The 25,024-nt window shown below is 38.8% G+C and overlaps 1 protein-coding gene across 1 annotated transcript in view; it reads right to left on the reverse strand.

The window, feature by feature from the left end:
* The window catches only part of LOC126203773 (citron rho-interacting kinase), a 214,406-nt gene that overhangs the window by 67,246 nt on the left and 122,136 nt on the right, over positions 1-25,024 (reverse strand). The window contains exons 21-26 of the mRNA XM_049938141.1: positions 24,463-24,607; positions 12,869-13,022; positions 12,339-12,492; positions 660-774; positions 433-581; positions 128-329 (exon numbers count right to left, since the gene is read on the reverse strand). Of these exons, the coding sequence (XP_049794098.1) occupies positions 128-329; positions 433-581; positions 660-774; positions 12,339-12,492; positions 12,869-13,022; positions 24,463-24,607 (919 nt within the window). The remainder of the gene's footprint in view (positions 1-127; positions 330-432; positions 582-659; positions 775-12,338; positions 12,493-12,868; positions 13,023-24,462; positions 24,608-25,024) is intronic.

The following is a 25,024-nucleotide window of genomic DNA, read 5'->3' on the forward strand; positions in this document are numbered from 1 at the left end:
TGACGATGGCAGAGACAGCTACCAAAAGCTCAAGTGTTGTATTCAAAGTGACACGGCTTGTAAAACGAGAAGATTTTATTGAAGCATACCACACCAAGAAAGACTCTGAGGACACAATATCTCTTACCTTCAGCAAGAATGGCACATCCAAATTTGAAAGTGACGCTGTTTCTGGAGAATGCACAGAGCGGACAATGCTCGTAATGCTATCGTCAGAACACAATTCAAATTTGCTGTCAGGGCACGCACTGTCCGACAAAGGCTTGTTGTCATATATGAGAAGGGCGTTCCCCTCGAGAAGCAAGTACTTTTGCTTCCATTCTCCGTTACTGAAAAACAAAGTCATCAAAGATAAATCGAAGGAAATAGTGTATCACAATCAACTAGCAATAAAAAATTGCCCTACTGTGCCATTTGCTACATAGTACTCACACATAAATTTTCACAGCACCCTCCATACTTCCAGGTGTTGCTTTGTTCACGTCAGCATGTTCGGCTCTGTACAACTTTGAGCCCAGAGTTCCATTGGGTTGACGTGTTGTTTGAGGTTTGCCACACATTTTCGGTAGAAGCAAAGAACACTGTAAAGATCATTGAAGTCAAGTCAAAGAAAACATTATAATAGGAAGAAGAAAGACCCTGCTGGAAAATTAATTTACCTTCGGGTGTACAGTTATTTCACATTCTTGGCAATAGGAAACCTGCCGTCCCAAATGTATACTGTCAGTACACACGTGGCACTTTGTTGTTCTAGTACACAGACTTGTCTCAATTCTGAAAAAGAAAATCAGATCAGGATGCTAGTATAGGATAGTGTCACATCTACTCTTCTTTTTGTCAAGCTTGTGAAAACCTTTTCAACTTATGTAAACCAAAAATTACTTGCAGCAAAGAAAGCTGAATTATTGCCAAGGTTCAAATCAGACAGGAGAGAAATAAAAGACAGTGAACTGGGGAAAAAAAGGAATTGCCAGTATAATAATATTTTGAAATAAGAATGCCAAGTCACTGAAAAGTTTCCAGAAAGAATTTTTTTTATTCAGAAGCTGTTGCATAACATCACTTTGGTGATATTTGGTACCCATGTCTAATTAGCCCTAGAAAGATAACTGTGACAGTTGAAACCAATTATTAGTTAAACAGTTTAGGATGGAAAGCTGTTTTGAGGTTTTTGTCTTTGTTTTTGCATGTGAATTGATACAGGTGGATGCCACACGTCTTCATGATGGGATGTTGTGATTACAGTTCATCACAAGTTGCTGCATCTGTAGGGCCTTGCATTTGTTCCGCAAGCTGATGTCCTGGTTAAGAAAAGTGAAATGCACCACTGAATACAGAGTGCACCATGACAATAACGATGTGATTATTGAGAACGTGAGAAGTCACATGAAATGTTAAATCTAATTAATGTAATGTTAAAGTAAATGTACAAATGCAAACAGGGTACAGCAACATCACATGTATAAATCTATTGCATTAGAAGATGCAATACATTTCTTAGAAGAGGTACTTCCTATTATTTAGTAGAAAGCTGGAAATCATCTGCGATTTACACATTTTCAGCACTAGACTAAACCGTTATGGTCACAAAGTCTAAAGAAGAGTATCAATACGGTTGATGCAGAAACATATTTTATAGGTGTAAAAGATCAGAACTGAAGATAACTGCACTCTCAGTCTGAACCACACACATACACACATTATCGAAGATAAAACACTGCAAAGCAGAGTTTGCACTTTCTCGAAATTTCCTAACTGATTAAGAATATGTGCTGCACTGGGCTTCCGGGAGTTTTAGTCCTTGAGGAATGCAGGTTTTTCGTTTAGTTTGGAAATTTAGAGATAGGTGCTAGCAGAAGTAAAGATGTGAGGGCATATCGTGAGATACGCCTGGATAGCTCACTAGCTCACAAAGTGAGAGATGCAAAAGACAAGGTTCTGGTTTTGGGATGCAGTGCAGGACATAGTTTTAATGTGCTATTAAGTTTATCATAAAGTTAATATAAGCATGCCATCTTTGACAGGCAAGTTTGGAACCTTGAAAGTAGTATCAATTGTAAGACCAACAGAACTCAAAATAAACCGACAATTTTCAATGTCAGAAGGAGCTCTGTAATAATTAACACACACAGGCTGTGTTCTGATCAATGTAGAGTCTTTGTCGAACACAAAATCAATTCTTACAGTAATGCGCCCGTATGCTCTGTGTTAAGACAACGCCATATTACCAAAAAACAAAAGACAGGCATAATACAATTTTCACGTGAAATCAAACGTGCTCTGTCTGGACCTCAGACCCACCTCTACTCAAACACACAAGATCAGCACACAATATTCCTTCAAATCTATGGAGCTATATCATGTAAAATTGGATGAATCTTAGGTATAGACGAGATGAGAAAGGCCCTTCACTCGCCTAACAGCTCTGAGGCTAGTCATGGCCTCAGAGGGCCATGTGTTTATAATATTCCACGTGGATGTGGCAGCAGCTACACAAGACAATCTGTTCACACCATTTCCTCCTGCTGGAGGCAACTCTAGTGGCCCATTGGGCACAAAAATATGAAAAAATCTGCTGCTGCAAAAAATATCTTTGGCTCTAATAGTAAACGGCAATCAGCTGTGCTCTCTGATCTATGTGGTACTCATCCATACATAGCATTAATGCCAACTGTTGATGTAACATGAAAGAGTACACTGCCTAGCACAATTTATATATTGATGATGTAATTTATATTATAATGTGACAACAGTGACAAATCCACAGTTTTATTATCTGACTTGTGATTCTATATTCGCCTAATTGGTGTGTAAATGCTTTGAAGAACCTTATGATAGTCAGTCAACCGAAACCGGTTGTTTAAATAAAGATTTTATCCTAAGCTAAGGCAGTAATTATGACTTTTTTCAAATACCTATGAGCTGTGGGGCATCACAGTGATATACCTCAGTTTACAGCAGTGTAATTAATTTCTAATAAACTCTCTGTAATCTATATTCTTTGAAGTTTTCCTAGTCATCATCTTTTCCTGCAGATAATTCCTCTGAGACTTCCTGTTGGCCAGATCAAAGTCTCACTCTGGCATTGATCAACAGGCTTTAAGTTTTTGGTAAAACCCAATCCCAGGATGTGACGTGACAGCTGGAGGAAAGTGAGGGTAGGAAAGTGTGTGTGTGTGAGAGAGAGAGAGAGAGAGAGAGAGAGAGAGAGAGAGAGAGAGAGAGAGAGAGAGAGAGTTAGGGCAGAGAAAGAAGTAAGAGGCGAAGGAGGAAGGCAAATATATGGGGAGCGAAGAAGAAAAACAAAGAGTATAAGGAAATGAAGAGGGGAGAGAAAGAAGTACACACAGAAGAGGAGAAAAAACAGTCAACACCATATTTCACAAAAAAGGAAAAAAATTATTTGTTGCTTTCATTTGTTTTATTTTAAAAAAAAAATTGTTCCAACGTTATGATGTGTTCAAAAGTATGTATAATAACTACTGGTTTGAATCAACGCTGCTGTACAGGTTAATACATCGTTAAAACACAACCGATTCAGCGGCGTGCAGCTGGCCAGCCAGCAGGAAGGCAGCCAGCAGCGTGCAGCTGGCCACCTGGCCCATTAGATGGGCGGGCACCGCCAGCCGGGACTCTACGCGTACCTACAATAGCAAAAAAAGAAATGTGAATTATCTTGTTTAAGAATTTGTTACTATGGTACGTGCAATAAAAAATTTTAGTCAATACCGGTACGTTTCCTCTCTTACCACTCTATTCATCACTTTCATTGTCATCACTAGTGGGAGAAGCATTGTCGCCTTCACCATCTCCCCATAGAGCATCGTCCTCTGTTCCATCCAGTGAAATCTACATTTTTTGAAGGATTTTTCCACCAGTGGTTGCGGAATGGAGTCCCATCCACTTATCACCCATTCAAAAATCTGGGACAAATCCGCCCATTTGATTTTTCCACTAGGTGTGAACTTATGGTTTTCATCAGCCATCCATTGTGTATATCGCTGTTTAAGTGCAACTTTGAATGGCCCACATATACACACATCTAGTGGTTGTAGGATGATGTTAGGCCTCCAGAGATAATGACCAAGTCAGTTTTCCCTTTTTGTAATTTGTCTCACACTTCCTTAGTTGTATGTCCGCGGAAGCTGTCCAGGACCAACACGTTGCGTAAATTCAGTAATGCACAAGGACGACGTTGCCAAACATGTGTCACCCAGTCAATTATAAGTTCATTGTCAATCCACCCTTTCGGATTCGCTCTCGCTAATACCGGTATGCCTTTTACTGATATTTTCGGAATAGTTTTCCGTTTAAATATCACGTAAGGTGGTAGCTTTCATCCATCGCCAGTTACACACAACATCACCGTACATCTTTGTTTCTCACTGCCACCAGTTCGTATCATGATGCTAGATACTCCTTTCCTGTTCACTGTGTTGTCGAGCGGCATCTCAAAATAGACTGGCGTTTGATCCGCATTACCAATTTGTGATAATATACAGGACTGTTTACGACGCAGATTTATCACATAACGATGAAAATTCACTATTTTTTCCTCGTAATTGCCTGGAAGCCGCTGAGCGATAGTAGTTTTCCTCCAGAATCCTAAACCATTTCAGTTGAAAAATCTTGATAGCCGGCCCCGGCTAGCTTTGAAACTGGTACTGCCTAGTTCTTTGGCTAAAGACAATGCTTTAAGTTGGCACATTTCACTCGTTACCGCGCATCCATACTGTCGCTTCTCATCTACATAACTGCAGAGCCTTTTCTCGAGGTCCGGATGCTTCGCCTTTTGGCCGCGAAATGCCCGGCGATTAGTATTACCGGTAGTTTCTTGAAGCTGCGTTTTATTTTTTCACCAGTCGCGAATACAACTCTCACTTACTTCGTACTTTCTTCCTGCTGCACGGTTTCCAATATTCTCAGCTTCTTTAATAATTTTCACTTTTTCTTCAGCAGTGTACGAGCGATAGCGAGAACTTTTAACCATAATTAACAAGTTTGAAGACGTTAATACTTCACTCCTAATGTGCTACTGATGCGTCACAGGCTGAGGCCGCAACAATGCAATAGTATAATGGGATGTATTGTTGGAGGCGGAGCAGTACCAACAATGTTTCGAATAATCCGCGCACCCCAGTTTTTCGTCCTAAAATTCGGGAAAAAACATGTGCGGATTATTTGAGTATATACAGTACATAGGAGACAATACAATTATTATACCACATAAAATTTCTCATTTCTTCTGCAGATGGAGTGTAGGAAGAATGACTTGTCCTATACATTTGTGAGAGCCATTATTAGCACAGTTTGTTTCTCACCGGAAAGTGGAGCAGTTGAACTTAGAAAGTTGGTTTCTGTAATAAAATAAAATCTTGGTTCACGTATCTAACAGTTTTGTGACACAATTTCTACCAAACAAACAATCCTGTGACTATTCACAGTGACCACTTTTACTTCTAAACTTAATGTCTGCTATTAGTGAAACTTCTTAGTGGTTCCACTGACTTTGGCAGTATTTCAATACAGGTTTTACGACTCTTTTGTAAGCAGTATCTTTTGAAGATAAATTACAGTTCCCTATTATCCTACTAGTAAATTATAGACTATCATTTGCTTTACATAAATTTAAATCTATGCCTGCCAGTACATTCCACAATCTGCCGTACAGTGTGGCGGAGGGCATTTCATAGCAGTATTAGTGAAGTTCCATCCAGTCCCAATGGCATATTGAGCAAGAAGAAAAATGAGTGTGTATAATGCTCTGTATCTGCCCCCATCTGTCTCATCATATTCTCATGGTCACTACACAAGATACACGATGGTGGCAGTCTTCCTTTAAGAGTTATTTCCTAAATTTACCCATTTGTGATACCACCACCCTTCTTCCAAAGAGTCTTATTTACATTCTCCTGGAACCTCTGTTACACTTTCTTATTACTGAGTGAAGCAGCACAGTGGTTAGCACACTAGACTCTCATTCAGGATGACGGCGGTTCAAACCTCCATGTGGCCACCGAGATTAGGGTTTTCTGTCACGCAAATGCCGGGATGGTACTTTTAAGGGCAAGGCTATTTTGCTTTCCCAGCCTTCCATGATCCAAACTTGTACTCAGTCTCTAATGACCTCCTTTCACTTTCTCACTAGCCATACTGACATGTTACAATCCTAGCAGAGCCTCTATGACATTCTTTCTGCTGTAATGACTGCTTGGTAAGGACTCCAGACACTGAAGTAACACTCCAGAACTACTTGTGCTAGCATTTTTTGTGCAATTTCCTATGTAGAGGCACAGCAATTTTCAGAATGCATCCAATAATTTTAAGTCTCTCATTTATCTTACCTACTCCTGATTTTGTGGTTTATCCCACATCATATGGCTTCTTAGTGCTCTCCTTAAATATTTAGAAGGTGTGATTACTCCAGAAGTTCACCAACAATCTTGTAATCTGATACTATCGAATTCTCTCTCTCTGTTGTATGCATTATCTTCCATTTATAGATGTTTAAAGAGAGGTATCATTCATTACATAAAGGAGAAATGATGTTCCCTTACAACTGCCCAGCTAAGACACTTTCCAGCAAACAATAGCAGTCACCAACAAATTGGTTGTGGTCAAAGTTCTCAATGTGATTCACCTATTGCCCACTGCACTATGCTCTAATAGGAAATCAGGTTGATTGCAGTGTCAGCTAGTGTGGTGTTTATCACCCACATGTTCCATTTCCAATGATGTATGTAAGTCATTTGCTTCATTTCTGTTGGTGTTTCTTGGGGTAACTGCAATGTCTACTGAAATACAATATAAAAAGTGTGTAGCTAGGGTTTTGGTTTCAGTCAATAATCACTAAGGCTTGACAAAGAATTGCACTTAAAAGACAAAGGCATTACTTTATGTCCAATGTGTAGAAATACCTTGAAATAAAAATGAGAAATAGGGGGTACTCTTAACAGTTTCCTAAATACAATGATAGAACTGTCTCATACTAGAAACGGAAAGTAAGAGAGGACGATCTAGCAGAACCATCTTGTATTGATGCACTAGGTATGAAGAAAGACACTTGAAAACATAACAAATGAGTGACCACATGCACAAGATGAGATTTGGCATCATATATACAGCTACTGCCTTCACAGACAGTATACTACTATAGACTGGTTTCTTATCTCATTGCGCGAGTCCTAACTGAGTGCAGAAACAGTTGCCATGCCTTGTTCTTGGCAGTCTTGCTCCCCATAAAATGTTGATGCAGCAAGGAGACACAGCCACAATGCACATTTTTGTCAAAATGAAAGACAATTTCCAGGACATAGTTAGACTGTTGGGACTTCTATAAACCCAAGTCACAGTGTTACAAAGCATTGGACTGATGACAGGAAGAAAGTGTCACGCACAGCTGATGAAGGCAGAATCATTCCATTACACGACGGCACACACTGCGGATTTACATGCAGCTGCCAACTGTGAGTATTAAAGAAATGAAACCACACATTTTTAATTTTTTTTAAGTTCTTTGCTTACAAGTTTAGAAAATCAATCAATAATAATTCTCAATAATGATCCTTATCAAACAATTTATAAAAGCTATGGCTTCAATTCTGTCCTCTCAAAAGGAAAATATCATTCAATGGTTATGAGAACACAGTGGTACTGTTGACACCCAACTAAAAAATCAGAGAATCTAGAACTCTTGTCACTTCACGAGCAACAATTTTAATAAATTCTACTAGGGAGAGTAACCAACAGAAACAGTGATTTGATATAATGCTTACCCTATTATCACCAGTTATGAACATCGACAAAGGCCAACACATGAGACGTGGGACAGAGACAGAGACCACACTGTGCAGAACACTTCGGGCAGCCGCCTTCTTACATTCACATCACTACAGCATTGTTCCCACTGAGGTGATGATGTTGTTGTTGTGGTCTTCAGTCCTGAGACTGGTTTGATGCAGCTCTCCATGCTACTCTATCCTGTGCAAGCTGCTTCATCTCAAGGTACCTACTGCAACCTACATCCTTCTGAATCTGCTTAGTGTATTCATCTCTTGGTCTCCCCCTACGATTTTTACCCTCCACGCTGCCCTCCAATACTAAATTGGTGATCCCTTGATGCCTCAGAACATGTCCTACCAACCGATCCCTTCTTCTGGTCAAGTTGTGCCACAAACTCCTCTTCTCCCCAATCCTATTCAGTACCTCCTCATTAGTTATGTGATCTACCCATCTAATCTTCAGCATTCTTCTGTAGCACCACATTTCGAAAGCTTCTATTCTCTTCTTGTCCAAACTATTTACCGTCCATGTTTCACTTCCATACATGGCTACACTCCATACAAATACTTTCAGAAATGACTTCCTGACACTTAAATCTATATTCGATGTTAAATTTCTCTTCTTCAGAAACGCTTTCCTTGCCATTGCCAGTCTACATTTTATATCTTCTCTACTTCTACCATCATCAGTTACTTTGCTCCCCAAATAGCAAAACTCCTTTACTACTTTAAGTGTCTCATTTCCTAATCTAATACCCTCAACATCACCCGACTTAATTCGACTGCATTCCATTATCCTCGTTTTGCTTTTGTTGATGTTCATCTTATATCCTCCCTTCAAGACACCATCCATTCCGTTCAACTGCTCTTCCAAGTCCTTTGCTGTCTGACAGAATTACAATGTCATCGGCGAACATCAAGGTTTTTATTTCTTCTCCCTGGATTTAATACCTATTCCGAATTTTTCTTTTGTTTCCTTTACTGCTTGCTCAATATACAGATTGAATAACATCGGGGAGAGGCTACAACCCTGTCTTACTCCCTTCCCAACCACTGCTTCCCTTTCATGTCCCTCGACTCTTATAACTGCCATCTGGTTTCTGTACAAATTGTAAATAGCCTTTCGCTCCCTGTATTTTACCCCAGCCACCTTTAGAATTTGAAAGAGAGTATTCCAGTCAACATTGTCAAAAGCTTTCTCTAAATCTACAAATGCTAGAAACGTAGGTTTGCCTTTCCTTAATCTTTCTTCTAAGATAAGTTGTAAGGTCAGTATTGCCTCACGTGTTCCAGTATTTCTACGGAATCCAAACTGATCTTCCCCGAGGTCGGCTTCTACTAGTTTTTCCATTCGTCTGTAAAGAATTCGTGTTAGTATTTTTGCAGCTGTGGCTTATTAAACTGATTGTTCGGTAATTCTCACATCTGTCAACACCTGCTTTCTTTGGGATTGGAATTATTATATTCTTTTTGAAGTCTGAGGGTATTTCGCCTGTTTCATACATCTTGCTCACCAGATGGTAGAGTTTTGTCAGGACTGGCTCTCCGAAGGCTGTCAGTAGTTCCAATGGAATGTTGTCTACTCCCGGGGCCTTGTTTCGACTCAGGTCTTTCAGTGCTCTGTCAAACTCTTCACGCAGTATCATATCTCCCATTTCATCTTCATCTACATCCTCTTCCATTTCCATAATATTGTCCTCAAGTACATCGCCCTTGTATAGACCCTCTATATACTCCTTCCACCTTTCTGCTTTCCCTTCTTTGCTTAGAACTGGGTTTCCATCTGAGCTCTTGATGTTCATACAAGTGGTTCTCTTATCTCCAAAGGTCTCTTTAATTTTCCTGTAGGCAGTATCCATCTTACCCCTAGTGAGATAAGCCTGTACATCCTTACATTTGTCCTCTAGCCATCCCTGCTTAGCCATTTTGCACTTCCTGTCAATCTCATTTTTGAGACGTTTGTATTCCTTTTTGCCTGCTTCATTTACTGCATTTTTATATTTTCTCCTTTCATCAATTAAATTCAGTATTTCTTCTGTTACCCAAGGATTTCTACCAGCCCTCGTCTTTTTACCTACTTGATCCTCTGCTGCCTTCACTACTTCATCCCTCAAAGCTACCCATTCTTCTTCTACTGTATTTATTTCCCCCATTCCTGTCAATTGTTCCCTTATACTCTCCCTGAAACACTGTACAACCTCTGGTTCTTTCACTTTATCCAGGTCCCATCTCCTTAAATTCCCACCTTTTTGCAGTTTCTTCAGTTTTAATCTACAGGTCATAACCAATAGATTGTGGTCAGAGTCCCCATCTGCCCCTGGAAATGTCTTACAATTTAAAACCTGGTTCCTAAATCTCTGTCTTACCATTATATAATCTATCTGATACCTTTTAGTATCTCCAGGGTTTTTCCATGTATACAACCTTCTATCATGATTCTTAAACCAAGTGTTCGCTATGATTAAGTTGTGCTCTGTGCAAAATTCTACCAGGCGGCTTCCTCTTTCATTTCTTAGCCCCAATCCATATTCACCTACTATGTTTCCTTCTCTCCCTTTTACTACACTCGAATTCCAGTCACCCATGACTATTAAATTTTCGTCTCCCTTCACTATCTGAATAATTTCTTTTATTTCATCATACATTTCTTCAATTTCTTCGTAATCTGCAGAGCTAGTTGGCATATAAACTTGTACTACTGTAGTAGGTGTGGGCTTCGTATCTATCTTGGCCACAATAATGCGTTCACTAAGCTGTTTGTAGTAGCTTACCCACGTTCCTATTTTCCTATTCATTATTAAACCTACTCCTGCATTACCCCTATTTGACTTTGTGTTTATAACCCTGTAGTCACCTGACCAGAAGTCTTGTTCCTCCTGCCACCGAACTTCACTAATTCCCACTATATCTAACTTTAACCTATCCATTTCCCTTTTCAAATTTTCTAACCTACCTGCCCGATTAAGGGACCTGACATTCCACGCTCCGATCCGTAGAACGCCAGTTTTCTTTCTCCTGATAACGACATCCTCTTGAGTAGTCCCCGCCCGGAGATCCGAATGGGGGACTATTTTACCTCCGGAATATTTTACCCAAGAGGACGCCATCATCATTTAATCATACAGTAAAGCTGCATGCCCTCGGGAAAAATTACGGCCGTAGTTTCCCCTTGCTTTCAGGCGATACGATATGCAATATGACAAGTTTCGATAAAGGTCATACAATGTGATGTGGTGTGGTGTGATGCTTATCTGTGCAGCACTTATGTTCCCACTGGGTGACACGACAATCAACGAGATAGCACAAATACATCAGTAGCAGCAAGCATTATAATTTTTTACAAAGTGTGACAAAAGATACTGTTCCCACGATAGGTGGTAGATGACAGTTTTAGGTGGTGTGGGCTTTGAACTGTGGTTGCGTCAAATGCCAGTAGAGGTTGGACCTTTGCTATGTTGTTTACGGTGCTGCCAACTTCAGCAAACGACTATGCGGTAGCAACTACTGTATGCTATATTTTAAGCTTTGCTCATTGTTTTACTTTATTTTGAAGTCAGTTAAGTGACTAATCCAGCTCATTATGGAGACTGATTATGACCTTCACAACGCCAAAGGGTATCTGTGATCCTGCTTTCACAAAAACGCAGAATGGAAGTGCAGGCTGCCGCCCTACGAGACGGAAGTGAGGCTTGTTTGCCCGCACCCATCATCTCCCCTTTTGCAGTCATCATTTTAATTTGTTCATGATCGTGGCTGATCACCAATTTATAGTGGCTGCACTCTGCTCAGTTGCGGCAGGTAAACAAAACCTGTCAACATATTTTAACCACGTATAAATTCTTCCCCAAATGTGCGAACAGAGCTATTTCCAGTTCTTCTTCCACACCAAGGGTGCCTCGTCTGTTCTATCTTTAGCGTTGTCAGGTATGGTTTGCACAGCTATGAATGCCAACAAAAGGCCAAAATTAATATTTTGGAGATTATGTAATTACCAAATATGGAGGGAAAAGAAAAATAATGTCGAGAAACACATTCAACCAGACGAGCACTCAGTTTACCAGTGCTTCTCAACAGATAATCAAATGTTGAAGGCGTAAATATAGCCAAAAGAAGAAACCAAAGAACATTTTGGAAAAACTTCCCGATCACTTTGTTTTAACAGTCAATTTCAAAGCAGCAGGGACTGTCTTCTGGCACATAGTGATATAACATTTTAAATTTGTACATCTAATCATTTATAAACACAAAGTAGTTAGATGCACATTTCACCAAAAACAGATGCTACATTTTTAGGTCCCTATTCGAAAGTATCAGCAAAAAGTCACAATAATCTTTTGGTGCCAACAGCAGGCAAAATACATGTACAGATTGGAGAGCAAGCAGCTAGCCAATGATTAATCAGGAAACCCAGCATAAATATTTGCTTTCTTCTTCTGCTTAGGTTGCAGTGAACTTCACCACTTAATGCTCCACAACACCACCCTTTGTGAAGAGGAGACCAGGTGTAACGAAAACTGCATCATAATTCACAAGAGCCAAAAATTAACTTGAAGTCACCTGTGAGAAGGGCTGTGGTGCATGCGAGGAGTGGAGGCCTCTGGTCGAAGTGTGAGCTGCTGAACACTCTGGATGTCCATCGTCTTCTTGGATGCTTTGCCTGCTTGAGGTACAGATCCAGTAGGCTGACTTTTAGCTGGTATCCCATTAATTGCTGAAAATTAAAAGGGGTATCATACTAAATTTCAGTTGTTCCAAGCTGGGAATCTGACCCAGTCGCCACAATGTGAGGAAGAACTCAGTGAGAGAAACAAGAAATTCTTCAGGTAGTGACAGTATATCAGGAAAATTTTATATAAAATTATTGCTTTCTCTTTAAGGCAAGTCTGCAAAATGCTTCTTAGGCATATTTTCACAGTTACACAGAAACATCTTAAAAACTTTAGTTTTATCCTCATGAAATTTTCTATACATGTTGCCATAGGACATGGCTTTGACCGACTAATAAACACTAAAACACACACACACACACACACACACACACACACACACACACACAAACAAACAAGAATTATTGAAGATAAACTCACAACTCTGTCCTTTCGATTTTTCAGCTGACAGCTGTGACGTAAGGCTCTTGACTCTACTTCGTAGATCCTCCAGTTCCCGCATTGCTCCAGGTGGCATATATTCCTTTTGCCGACCACCACCAGAGGAACCACCAAACAGTTTATCTGTTAAGGTCTAGGCAAGAAAAAATAGAAAAACAAATCCTTTGTTCAACTGACTGTAGCATAGCAGCTCTGTGACTATCTCAATTTCACAGTTTTGCAGGTAAAGCATGGAAGGGAGAGAGAGAGATAGAGAGGTAGGGGGAGACAGGTGTGGGGAGAGTGTGATGGGGGAGACAGGGGGTGAGGGAGTGAGAGAGCGCAAACTTCCATATAGAAGACTACAAGTTGCTATCAATCATGGATCTTTTCTTAAGGGACAAATGAGGTACATTTCTTACATATAACTATAACTTAATTGTCTCTGAAATACAGTGATGCGCCAAAACATTATGATCACTGCCCATGGTGAGGCTGAATCCTCCTGGTGGTGCAGCAGGCATGTGACACAGGAAGAAAAGAATGGGCGAGACACAAATGGGTAGTCATTATAGTAAAGATGTGGGTTGTACAATTGCAGTGGCCACAGCATCACTGGGTTTTGACTGTGGACCAACAGAAATGTCTTGCCTGGAAAACAAATTGCGCTTCTTGTTTCTTTGTTTATTTATTTATTTATTTATTTACACGTCAAGATCTGTAGGGCCTAATTTCCAAGGTCATGGAACATGTCAATACATGAAATTACAACATGCAAGTAATAACAGATGAAAATAAAATGTTTATGAGCCTGAAAAAAGTCAATCCATAAGTTTAAGTAAATGCAATCAACAATTCAATAAGAATCAGCTTAATTTTTCAAGGAACTCCTCCACAGAATAGAAGCAGTGACCCATGAGGAAACTCTTCAATTTCGATTTCAAAGCGCATGGATTACTGCTAAGATTTTTGAATTCGAGTGGTAGCTTACTGAAAATTGATGCAGCAGTATACTGCACACCTTTCTGCACAAGAGTTAAGGAAATCCGATCCAAATGCAGGTTTGATTTCTGCCAAGTATTAACTGAGTGAAAGCTGCTTATTCTTGGGAATAAGCTAACATTGTTAACAAGAAATGACAGTAAAGAATACATATATTGAGAGGCCAAAGTCAAAATACCCAGACTCGTGAACAGAGGTCGACAAGAGGTTCGTGAACTTACACCACACTTATTGCCCGAACCGCCCATTTCAGAGCCAAAAATATCCTTTTAGAATGGGAAGAGTTACCCCAAAATATTATACCATACAACATAAGGGAATGAAAATAAGCAAAGTACACTAATTTTCGCGTCGAACTATCACTCACTTCATATACTGTTCGAATAGCAAAAATGGCAGCATTAAGTCTTTGAACGAGGGTTTTCCAAGACAGTTTACTATCTATCTGAACACCTAGAAATTTGAACTGTTCAGTTTTACTAATCATATGCCTGTTCTGTGAAATTAAAAAATTAGGTTTTATTGAATTCTGTGTTAGAAACTATAAAAACTGAGTCTTGCTGCAATTTAGCGTTAATCTATTTTCTACAAGCCATGAATTTAGGTCATGAACTGCACTACTTGAAACGGGACCAATGTTGCACACAACATCCTTTACTACCTAGCTAGTGTCATCAGCAAACAGAAATATTTTAGAGTTACTCATAATACTAGAGGTCATATCATTTACATAAATAAGGAACAGGAGTGGCCCCAATACTGATCCCTGGGGCACCCCCCACTTCACTGTACCCCACTCAGACCCCACATCACATCCATTCTCAACATTGTAAATAATGACCTTTTGCTCTCTGTTGTTAAAGCAAGAGGTAAACCAATTGTGAGCTACTCCCCGTGTTCTGTAATGGTCCAACTTCTGGAGCAATATTTTGTGATTAACACAATCATATGCCTTAGTTAAATAAAAACAAAATATGCCCAGTGTTCAAAATCCATCCAGTACCTCACAGAGAAAAAAGAATATAGCATTTTCAGTTGTTAAACGACTTCTAAAGCCGAACTGTACATTTGATAGCAAATCATGTGATATAAAATGATCAATTATCCTTACATACACAGCCTTTTCAATAACTTTAGCAAACACTGACGGCATAGAAATAGGTCTAAAATTGTCTAAATTATCCCTTTCTCCCTTTTTATAAGGCAGCTTTACCCGTCCAAGTACTTTAATCGCTCAGGAAACTGACCATTCCTAAGGAAAAAATTACAAATATGGCTAAATAAGGGGCTAACATGCACAGCACAGTACTTTAATATTCTGCTAGGCACTCCATCATATCCATGAAAGTCCTTAGTCTTCAGTGATTTAATTATTGACTCAATCTCCCCCTTGTCCGCATCACAGAGGAGTATTTCAGACATCAATCTCGGAAAGGCATTTGCCAGGAAAATTATACAATTCCCTGTAGAAACTAATTTTTTTTTCAATTCTCCAGCAATGCTCAGAAAATGATTGTTAAATACTGTACATACATCTGATTTATCAGAAACAGAAATATTTTTACTACAAACTGACTTTATGTCGCCGAACTTGTGCTGCTGATCAGCCACTTCCTTCACAACTGACCATATGGTTTTAATTTTATCCTGCGAATTAGCTATTCTATTTGCATACCACTACTATCCCCCCATGAACCATGGACCTTGCCGTTGGTGGGGAGGCTTGCGTGCCTCAACGATACAGATAGCCGTACCGTAGGTGCAACCACAACTGAGGGGTATCTGTTGAGAGGCCAGACAAACGTGTAATTCCTGAAGAGGGGCGGAAGCTTTTTCAGTAGCTGCAGGGGCAACAGTCTGGATGATTGACTGACCTGGCCCAGTAACACTAACCAAAAGGGCCTTGCTGTTGTGGTACTGCGAACGGCTGAAAGCAAGGGGAAACTACAGCCGTAATTTTTCCCGAGGGCATGCAGCTTTACTGTATGGATAAATGATGATGGCATCCTATTGGATAAAATATTCCGGAGGTAAAATAGTCCCCCATTCGGATCTCCGGGCGGGGACTACTGAAGAGAAAGAAAACTGGCGTTCTACGGATTGCAGCGTGGAATGTCAGATCCCTTAATCGGGCAGGTAGGTTAGAAAATTTAAAAAGGGGAAGGTGAATACAGGGTTATAAATACAAAATCAAATAGGGGTAATGTAGGAGTAGGTTTAATAATGAATAAAAAAATAGGAGTGCGGGTAAGCTACTGCAAACAGCATAGTGAACGCATTATTGTGGCCAAGTGACACGAAGCCCACGCCTACTACAGTAGTAGCCAACTAGCTCTGCAGATGACGAAGAAATTGAAGAAATGTATGATGAAATCAAAGAAATTATTCAGATATTGAAGGGAGACGAAAATTTAATAGTCATGGGTGACTGGAATTCGAGAGTAGGAAAACAGAGAGAAGGAAACATAGTAGGTGAATATGGATTGGGGGTAAGAAATGAAAGAGGTAGCCGTCTGGTAGAATTTTGTACACAGCATAACTTAATCGTAGATAACATTTGGTTCAAGAATCATAAAAGAAGGTTGTACACATGGAAGAATCCTGGAGAGACTAGAAGGTATCAGTTAGATTATATAATGGTAAGACAGAGATTTAGGAACCAGGTTTTAAATTGTAAGACATTTCCAGGGGCGGATGTGGACTCTGACCACAATCTATTGGTTATGAACTGTAGATTAAAACTGAAGAAACTGCAAAAAGGTGGGAATTTAAGGAGATGGGACCTGGATAAACTGAAAGAACCAGAGGTTGTACAGAGTTTCAGGGAGGGCATAAGGGAACAATTGACAGGAATGGGGGAAAGAAATACAGTAGAAGAAGAATGGGTAGCTCTGAGGGATGAAGTGGTGAAGGCAGCAGAGGATCAAGTAGGTAAAAAGACGAGGGCTGGTAGAAATCCTTGGGTAACAGAAGAAATACTGAATTTAATTGATGAAAGGAGAAAATATAAAAATGCAGTAAGTGAAGCAGGCAAAAAGTAATACAAACGTCTCAAAAATGAGATCGACAGGAAGTGCAAAATGGCTAAGCAGGGATGGCTAGAGGAGAAATGTAAGGATGTAGAGGCCTATCTCACTAGGGGTAAGATAGATACTGCCTGCAGGAAAATTAAAGAGACCTTTGGAGATAAGAGAACCACTTGTATGAATATCAAGAGCTCAGATGGAAACCCAGTTCTAAGCAAAGAAGGGAAAGCAGAAAGGTGGAAGGAGTATATAGAGGGTCTATACAAGGGCGATGTACTTGAGGACAATATTCTGGAAATGGAAGAGGATGTAGATGAAGATGAAATGGGAGATATGATACTGTGTGAAGAGTTTGACAGAGCACTGAAAGACCCGAGTCGAAACAAAGCCCCAGGAGTAGACAACATTCCATTAGAGCTACTGACGGCCTTGGGAGAGCCAGTCCTAACAAAACTCTACCATCTGGTGAGCAAGATGTATTAGACAGGCGAAATATCCTCAGACTTCAAGAAGAATATAATAATTCCAATCCCAAAGAAAGCTGGTGTTGACAGATGTGAAAATTACCGAACTATCAGTTTAATAAGTCACGGCTGCAAAATACTAACACAAATTCTTTACAGACGAATGGAAAAACTAGTAGAAGCTGACCTTGGGGAATATCAGTTTGGATTCCGCAGAAATATTGGAACACGTGAGGCAATACAGACCCTACGGCTTATCTTAGAAGAAAGATTAAGGAAAGGCAAACCTATGTTTCTAGCATTTGTAGACTTAGAGTAAGCTTTTGACAATGTTGACTGGAATACTCTCTTTCAAATTCTGAAGGTGGCAAGGATAAAATATAGGGAGCGAAAGGCTATTTACACTTTGTACAGAAACCAGATGGCAGTTATAAGAGTCGAGGGACATGAAAGGAAAGCAGTGGTTGGGAAGGGAGTGAGACAGGGTTGTAGCCTCTCCCCGATGCTATTCAATCTGCATATTGAGCAAGCAGTAAAGGAAACAAAAGAAAAGTTCAGAGTAGGAATTATAATCCATGGAGAAGAAATAAACACTTTGAGGTTTGCCGATGACATTGTAATTCAGTCAGAAACAGCAAAGGACCTGGAAGAGCAGCTGAACGGAATGGACATGATATTGAAAGGAGAATTTAAGATGAACATCAACAAAAGCAAAACGAGAATAATGGAATGTAGTCGAATTAAATCGGGTGATGCTGTGGGAATTAGATTAGGAAATGAGACGCATAAAGTAGTAAATGAGCTTTGCTATTTGGGGATCAAAATAACTGATGATGGTCGAAGCAGAGAGGACATAAAATGTAGACTGGCAATGGCAAGGAAAGCGTATCTGAAGGAGAGAAATTTGTTAACATTGAGTATAGATTTAAGTGTCACGAAATCTTTTCTGGAAGTATTTGTATGGAGTGTAGCCATGTATGGAAGTGAAACATGGACGATAACCAGTTTGGACAAGAAGAGAATAGAAGCTTTCGAAATGTGGTGCTACAGAAGAATGCTGAAGATTAGATGGGTAGATCACATAACTAATGAGGAGGTATTGATTAGAATTGGGGAGAAGAGGAGTTTCTGGCACAACTTGACACGAAGAAGGGACTGGTTGGTAGGACATGTTCCGAGGCATCAAGGGATCACAAATTTAGCATTGGAGGGCAGCGTGGAGGGTAAAAATCGTAGTGGGAGACCAAGAGGTGAATACACTAAGCAGATTCAGAAGGATGTGGGCTGCAGTAGGTACTGGGAGATGAAGAAGCTTGCACAGGATAGAGTAGCATGGAGAGCTGCATCAAACCAGTCTCAGGACTGAAGACTACAACAACAACAACAACAACAACAACAACAACAACAGGTTAGTGGAGTTAGAAGTTGAGTTACACAACTTCAAATCGGATCTAGTGGGATCAAATGAGGAGCAGTAGGGAAAACAAGGAAGAAAAACCCCAAGATTGATTGTAATTAAAATGTGTTATATAAGATACAGTCAAATGAAAACTGAGCAGCCGCCTTAACGGGACCATGGAATTATTTCATTCAAAAGTAATCACCTCACATGTTAAAGACATTTATGCCACTGGGAGATGAGATGATCAATACAGAACTTAAGTGTTACAGGATTTAGGTTAGCATCTCACTTTTGTAGAGCAACATGGGGGAAGGAGGAGTTGTCATAAATTTAAGAACATAGACACTCATGAATTTTGCCTATAACAGCATATGGAAGCATGTGCAACAACAGTAGAATTTCATAAAAAATCCTTCATAATACTAAGTGTATATCAAGCACCTGCAGTTAACCTTTAAACTGTTTATAAACTGCCTTGAAGCTGTACTGGCCCATTTAACAACGTAAAACAAAGAAATAGTGGTTACTGGGGACTTCAGTGTAGATTTTCTTTTCCCAATAAGAACTTAGGAGTTAGTAACACAATCATTCAACTTAAATCCCACTGTAAAGTTCCCAACTAAGGTAACCAATTGCTCACAAACAGCCATGGATAATATCTTTATAGAAAAGTCCAATGAACAAAATTATATTACAAAATGGCCTCTTAGATCATGACATGCAGTTCCTTCTGTTAAATGTGAATACTGAACAGGATATAAAATCTGTTAAATCTGAACTCAAAATGGTAATCAATAAGCCAAAAATTGATTAATTTAGGACTCTCCTCAGACATTCACTGGAACTATGTTCACAGTGCTCATGGCATGAATGAAAAATATACCTCTTTTGCTAGTAAAGAAAGTCCTTACCTTATTTGAACACTGTTTTACCCCAAAACTAACCAAGGTTAGAGCAAAGTCTACATAGAAGCCAATGGATTACTCAAGGAATTGAGGTATCTTGTAAAACAAAAAGAAAACTGCATCTGTCAATCCAATACAGTTCTGATGTTGATGTTATAGCACATTACAAGAAATACCGCAAAATATTGAAGACTGTAATACAGACATCAAAGCAAATATATTACAAGGAAAAGATAGTCATATCAGACAGCAAAATAAAAACAATATGGGATATAGTGAAGGAGAAGACCAGTAGAACCAGACATGAAGAGGGGCAAATAGCATTAAGAGTAAATGAGACATTGGAGACAGATGTGTATAGTGTTTGCAGAACTTTTTAACAAACATTTTATAACTGTTACTGAAATGATGGGGTTGTCAGGTTCTGTAGATGCTGCCATGGGATACCTCAGACCAGACATTTCAAGTAACTTCCATTATATGAATTTGACCCTCACTACCCCAGCAGAAGTAATGTCCATCATACAATCTTTAAAATCATAAACATCGAGTGAGCATGATGAAATATCAACAAAGTTAATTAAAGAATGTGATTCTGAGTTAAGTAACATATTGAGCTATCTGTGTAACCAGTCTTTTATCAGTGGAATATTTCCTGAATGGTTGAAATATGCTGAAGTTAAACTACTGTTTAAGAAGGGAGATAAAGAAATAAAGTCAAATTTCTGTATAATTTCACTTTTGACAGCATTCTCAAAAATTTTAGATAAAGTAACGTACAACTGGCTTTATAACCATCTTATCACAAATAAGATATTGTCAAAGTCGCAGTTCAGATTTCGAAAGGGTTCTGATATTGAGAAGGCTATCTACACTTACAGTGAAAATGTACTTAATTAATTAGACAAACAAAATTGCAGGCAACTGTTATATTTTGTGATCTGTCAAAGGCATTTGACTGTGTAAATCACAATATTCTTTAATTAGAAAATTAGGGTGTAATAGGAAATGCTGCAAAATGGTTTAAATCTTGTATCTCTGGCAGGAAACAAAGGGTGTTATTAGGAAAGGGATATGTATTAAGCTATCACGCATCATCCAACTGGGAACTAATTACATGTGGGGTCCCACAAGGTTCCATCACAGGACCCTTACTTTTTCTTGTGCATATCAATGACCTTTCGTCAGTAACATTACCAGATGCCAAGTTTGTTTTGTTAGCTAATGATAGAAACATCGCAATAAATAGCAAATCAAGTGTAGTCTTAGGAAGATTGGCTAATGAAATATTTGTGGACATTAATCACTGGTTCCCAGCCAATTTTTTATCACTAAACTCGAAAAAACACACTACATGCAGTTCAGAACTTGTAAGGGGGTTCCCACGAGCATTTGACTACCATATGACGACAAGCAGATAGAAGAAGTGGACAGTGTTAAATTCTTGGGATTACAGCTTGATAATAAATTCAACTGGGAGGAGCACATAATATAACTGTTGAAGTGCCTAAACAAATCTCTACTTGCAATGCAAATTCTGTCAGATATAGGGGATATAAAAATGCAAAAGCTGGCATACTATGCTTACTTTCATTCCATATCATCATATGGGATTGTTTTTTGGGGTAATTCATCAATCCAAGGTAAAGTTTTCCAGGCACAAAAACGTGCAATAAGAGTTATATGTGGTGTGAACTCAAGAACATCCTGCACAGGCCTGTTTGGGGAACTAGGGATACTAACTACTGCTTCCCATTATATTTATTACTTAATGAAATTTCTCATTAAAAATATATCACTTTTTCAAACCAACAGCTCAGCTCAGTTAATGGAATCCATACGAGAAATAAGAATAATCTTCACAAGGATTTAAAGTCACTTACTCTTGTACAAAAAGGTGTGCATTATTCAGGAACACACATTTTCAATAACTTGCCAGCAGCCATAAAAAGCTTAACAACGAATAAAATTCAGTTTAATAGAATCCTAAAGGATTTATTGGTGGCCAACTTCTATTCCACTGATTAATTTCTCAGTAGAACCAACTGATTGTGCATAACTTCTGCACCATTGCAGTGCAGTAATGTGTCCATTGTAATAAGTATTGTAGTAGTACTATTATACATTTATTACCTTATAAATAAATAAAAACATTGTTTAATTTTAAATTCAGTGCATTAATGCAATCTTAGTAAATGAGTGTTGTAACATGATCCTTTCATACAGTGTCTTTTTTTTTTTTTTTTTTTTTTTTTTTTAAAGAAGAAGAAGAAGAAGAAGAAGAAGAAAAAAAAGAAGACTCTCATTCCACTTGGGACCTGTGCAAGGTACATTAGCTTTTTTGTTTTAATTCTAAATATTTGTCATGTATTATTGTTTTTCTGACACGTTCCAGATCCTGGAGGACATCCTCACTAAGGATTAATTCAAATGAAAGTAAATCTTATCTAATCCTGTTTCATACAACACGGTCAGCTGCTGACTGATCCACAACTGCACCAACTCTTGCACTTTCTCGTTTGACTGAAACAGACATCCTTGCAGGTCTTTTTTTTTATATTGCCAAAGATGTGAAATCACACGGTGAACCATCCAGGCTGTACAGCAGGTGTTGCAGTGCTTCCCAACCAAATCGTTGAAGTGTAGCCTTTCTGATCATGAGGAAGAACAGTTAGATAAAGAATTAAAGATGGTGACAAATAGCAGCAATTCCTGGTATATGAAAAAATGGAAGATGTTACAGGGAAAATGGAACAAGAACTGAAGAATCATTTTTCAGTGGGAAACATTGGGTATGTTACTGGAAATGACAAGGCAGGTTATATGTTGTCAGAATTTGCTAAAGAAAACAGGTTTGCACTGAACACTCTCCCAGAAGGAAACAGAATGGTAATTGACATGGCAAAGACCAAACAGGAGTACAAAAGTAATCTGGTGATTTGAAGAAACAGTAAAGATATTTTACAGCATGTGGAAGTCAAACTGCTTCAGAAGCAGAGCAAACACACAAAAAGCTAGAAAGAAAGGCTTATCATGTAGAAAGTCAGAAATCAAATAGTGGAAAGTCCAGGCTGGAATATCAACACCATGAGAAGGATAGATTGCTGCTCATTGTGAAGATGACACAAATTGCAGACAGGCACAACATATATGCTGTGACACATTTACCTATTGACCAAAGCCTTCTTCAGAAAAGAACAGAAAACACAAACACAAACACAAACACAAACACACACACACACACACACACACACACACACACACACTTTCTTCATGCATACATGACCACTCATCATTCAACAAATGGATGACCACTCTCTCCAGCTGCTGCGTGTTTTGCATAAACAACTTTGTTAAAAAGTACAGTTTCGTCTATTTTGCTGGTACAGTAAAAGGAAAGCAAAAGTAAAGAAAAACCTGTATGTAAAGCAAAATTGTGTCTGAGTGTCTTAACAGTTTTGGTAATGACAATGTTACAAGGACTGTCAATTCAAAAACAATTAATAAACCGAATGCTGCCAATTGATCAATGGAGAGACGTATGATGAAACTGCCAGTAGTAATCAGGCTGGTGGGGAAAGATATAGTTATGGCTATAACAAAAACGTAATGGAAGTGGGTAGGACATGTTACCAGGTAAATGGATGGGAGATGGACTAGTGACATGCTCTGGGATAAGAAAATACCAAGATTGCCACCTAATGGAAGGTGGGTGGGTGGCATTAGAAAATATGCAGTAGCCACATGGTTGTGTGTCACAGAATGCAACACTAGACAGTAACCAGAGGAGGGCTTTTCAAACAATGGATGAGAAATGGCTGCTGGTGCTGCTGCTAATTATGACATGACATATTTTCTCACATGTGGGAAGCGACATGTGAAATAATTTATCACAAAATGTCTTTGAGCATATAAAGGGTTTCCACAAGTTACAACAGTATACTGTTGCTTACTGATTATTACACGACCCCAATATTATTGCACTTAGCCTCCTGTGGCCGTTATTAGAAACGCGCAGTGAAGTTACAGTAAACAAGTCAGCGGCTAAGGAAAACGCATTGCATTGTGAATGATTTCAAGACAGTTGTGCATATACTATCAAATGGTTCAGTGTGACTTCCTGAAATATGACAATAAAAACTCACAATAAGTTGACTTTACTGCCCACAACCCTAAGTGAAATAATATTGTGGTTGACTAATATAAAAGTGGCAGAATAACTTTAGGTGCTACTCACAGAGGACACAATAAGAAACATTTCCAAATGGGAATCCTACATATTTTATAAAAAGTTATGATATTGGCACAAGCTTTTTAACACACAATGCACAAGCACTTTAAGGTATTGGAGGAATTATTTGTTTTTCAATGCAATGAGGCATTTTTAAGATCACTTTAAAGTCCTTTGGAAGATAAGTAAACCAACATTACATTTTTTAATATTTCCTAAAAATAAACAGAAAAGTTGCGAATTACACGGACCAGTACGTATATACAAAACCGAGTAATGCATGTAAAGTTTCAATGTGCAGAATTCAGTACTGGCCTATATATTTAGAACAGCTATTTGTTTGTGGGATGTTTGAAACTAAACATTAATAAGGGTGACAATTGTACTATTTCCCCAACCTCTCTCTTCAATAGCTCTCAAATACTTTCATAAAAAAAATCATCTCTTAATTTAGAAAGCTACGGTTATCTCAGAAGCAAATAAAATTACAAATACTAACCATTTTATTACTAAAAATTCATCTACTGTGTATTTCAAAATTTTCAGACAGCGTAATAACCGTACCTTCTTTTTCTTGGAATATTTTTCCAAATTTGTTTGCAAGTGTAGAATTAGCTTCTCTTGTTGTCGTATCTTTGACTCTGCCTTGAGCTCCTCATACTTGTATGCCACCTGTGTTTCTTCTAATTTGGCGTGCAGTTCAGCAATCCTGTAAGCCCAAAGGAAGACTAAGTTTGCACAAGAATAAACAGAAACAAAAATATCCTACACAGTCATGACAATATATTTACCAGTGTTGGGAGAACACTAAATGGCTACAATATTCAAGTGGAGGAGCATGGGCATATTAAAAGGCTCTCTCTCTCTCTCTCTCTCTCTCTCTCTCTCTCTCTCACTGGCTGTCTTGTAAAATATTACTTTTGTATTATGGTAAGCCAAGCATATACTTGCTCTATCTTTGTAAACTGAATGTGAAACTAGACTGTAATGCTAAATTTGGACAATCATTCAAGATGTAACAAGGTGAACAACTGTCAACAACAGCCAAGGTGGAAAGATTCAAAATACCTTTTAAGTAATGTAATGCTACTAAATTGTCTGAAATTTATCTCTGAGGCATTAAGCA

Source organism: Schistocerca nitens, chromosome 9 (genome assembly GCF_023898315.1).
Source record: "Schistocerca nitens isolate TAMUIC-IGC-003100 chromosome 9, iqSchNite1.1, whole genome shotgun sequence".
Lineage (NCBI taxonomy): Eukaryota > Metazoa > Arthropoda > Insecta > Orthoptera > Acrididae > Schistocerca > Schistocerca nitens.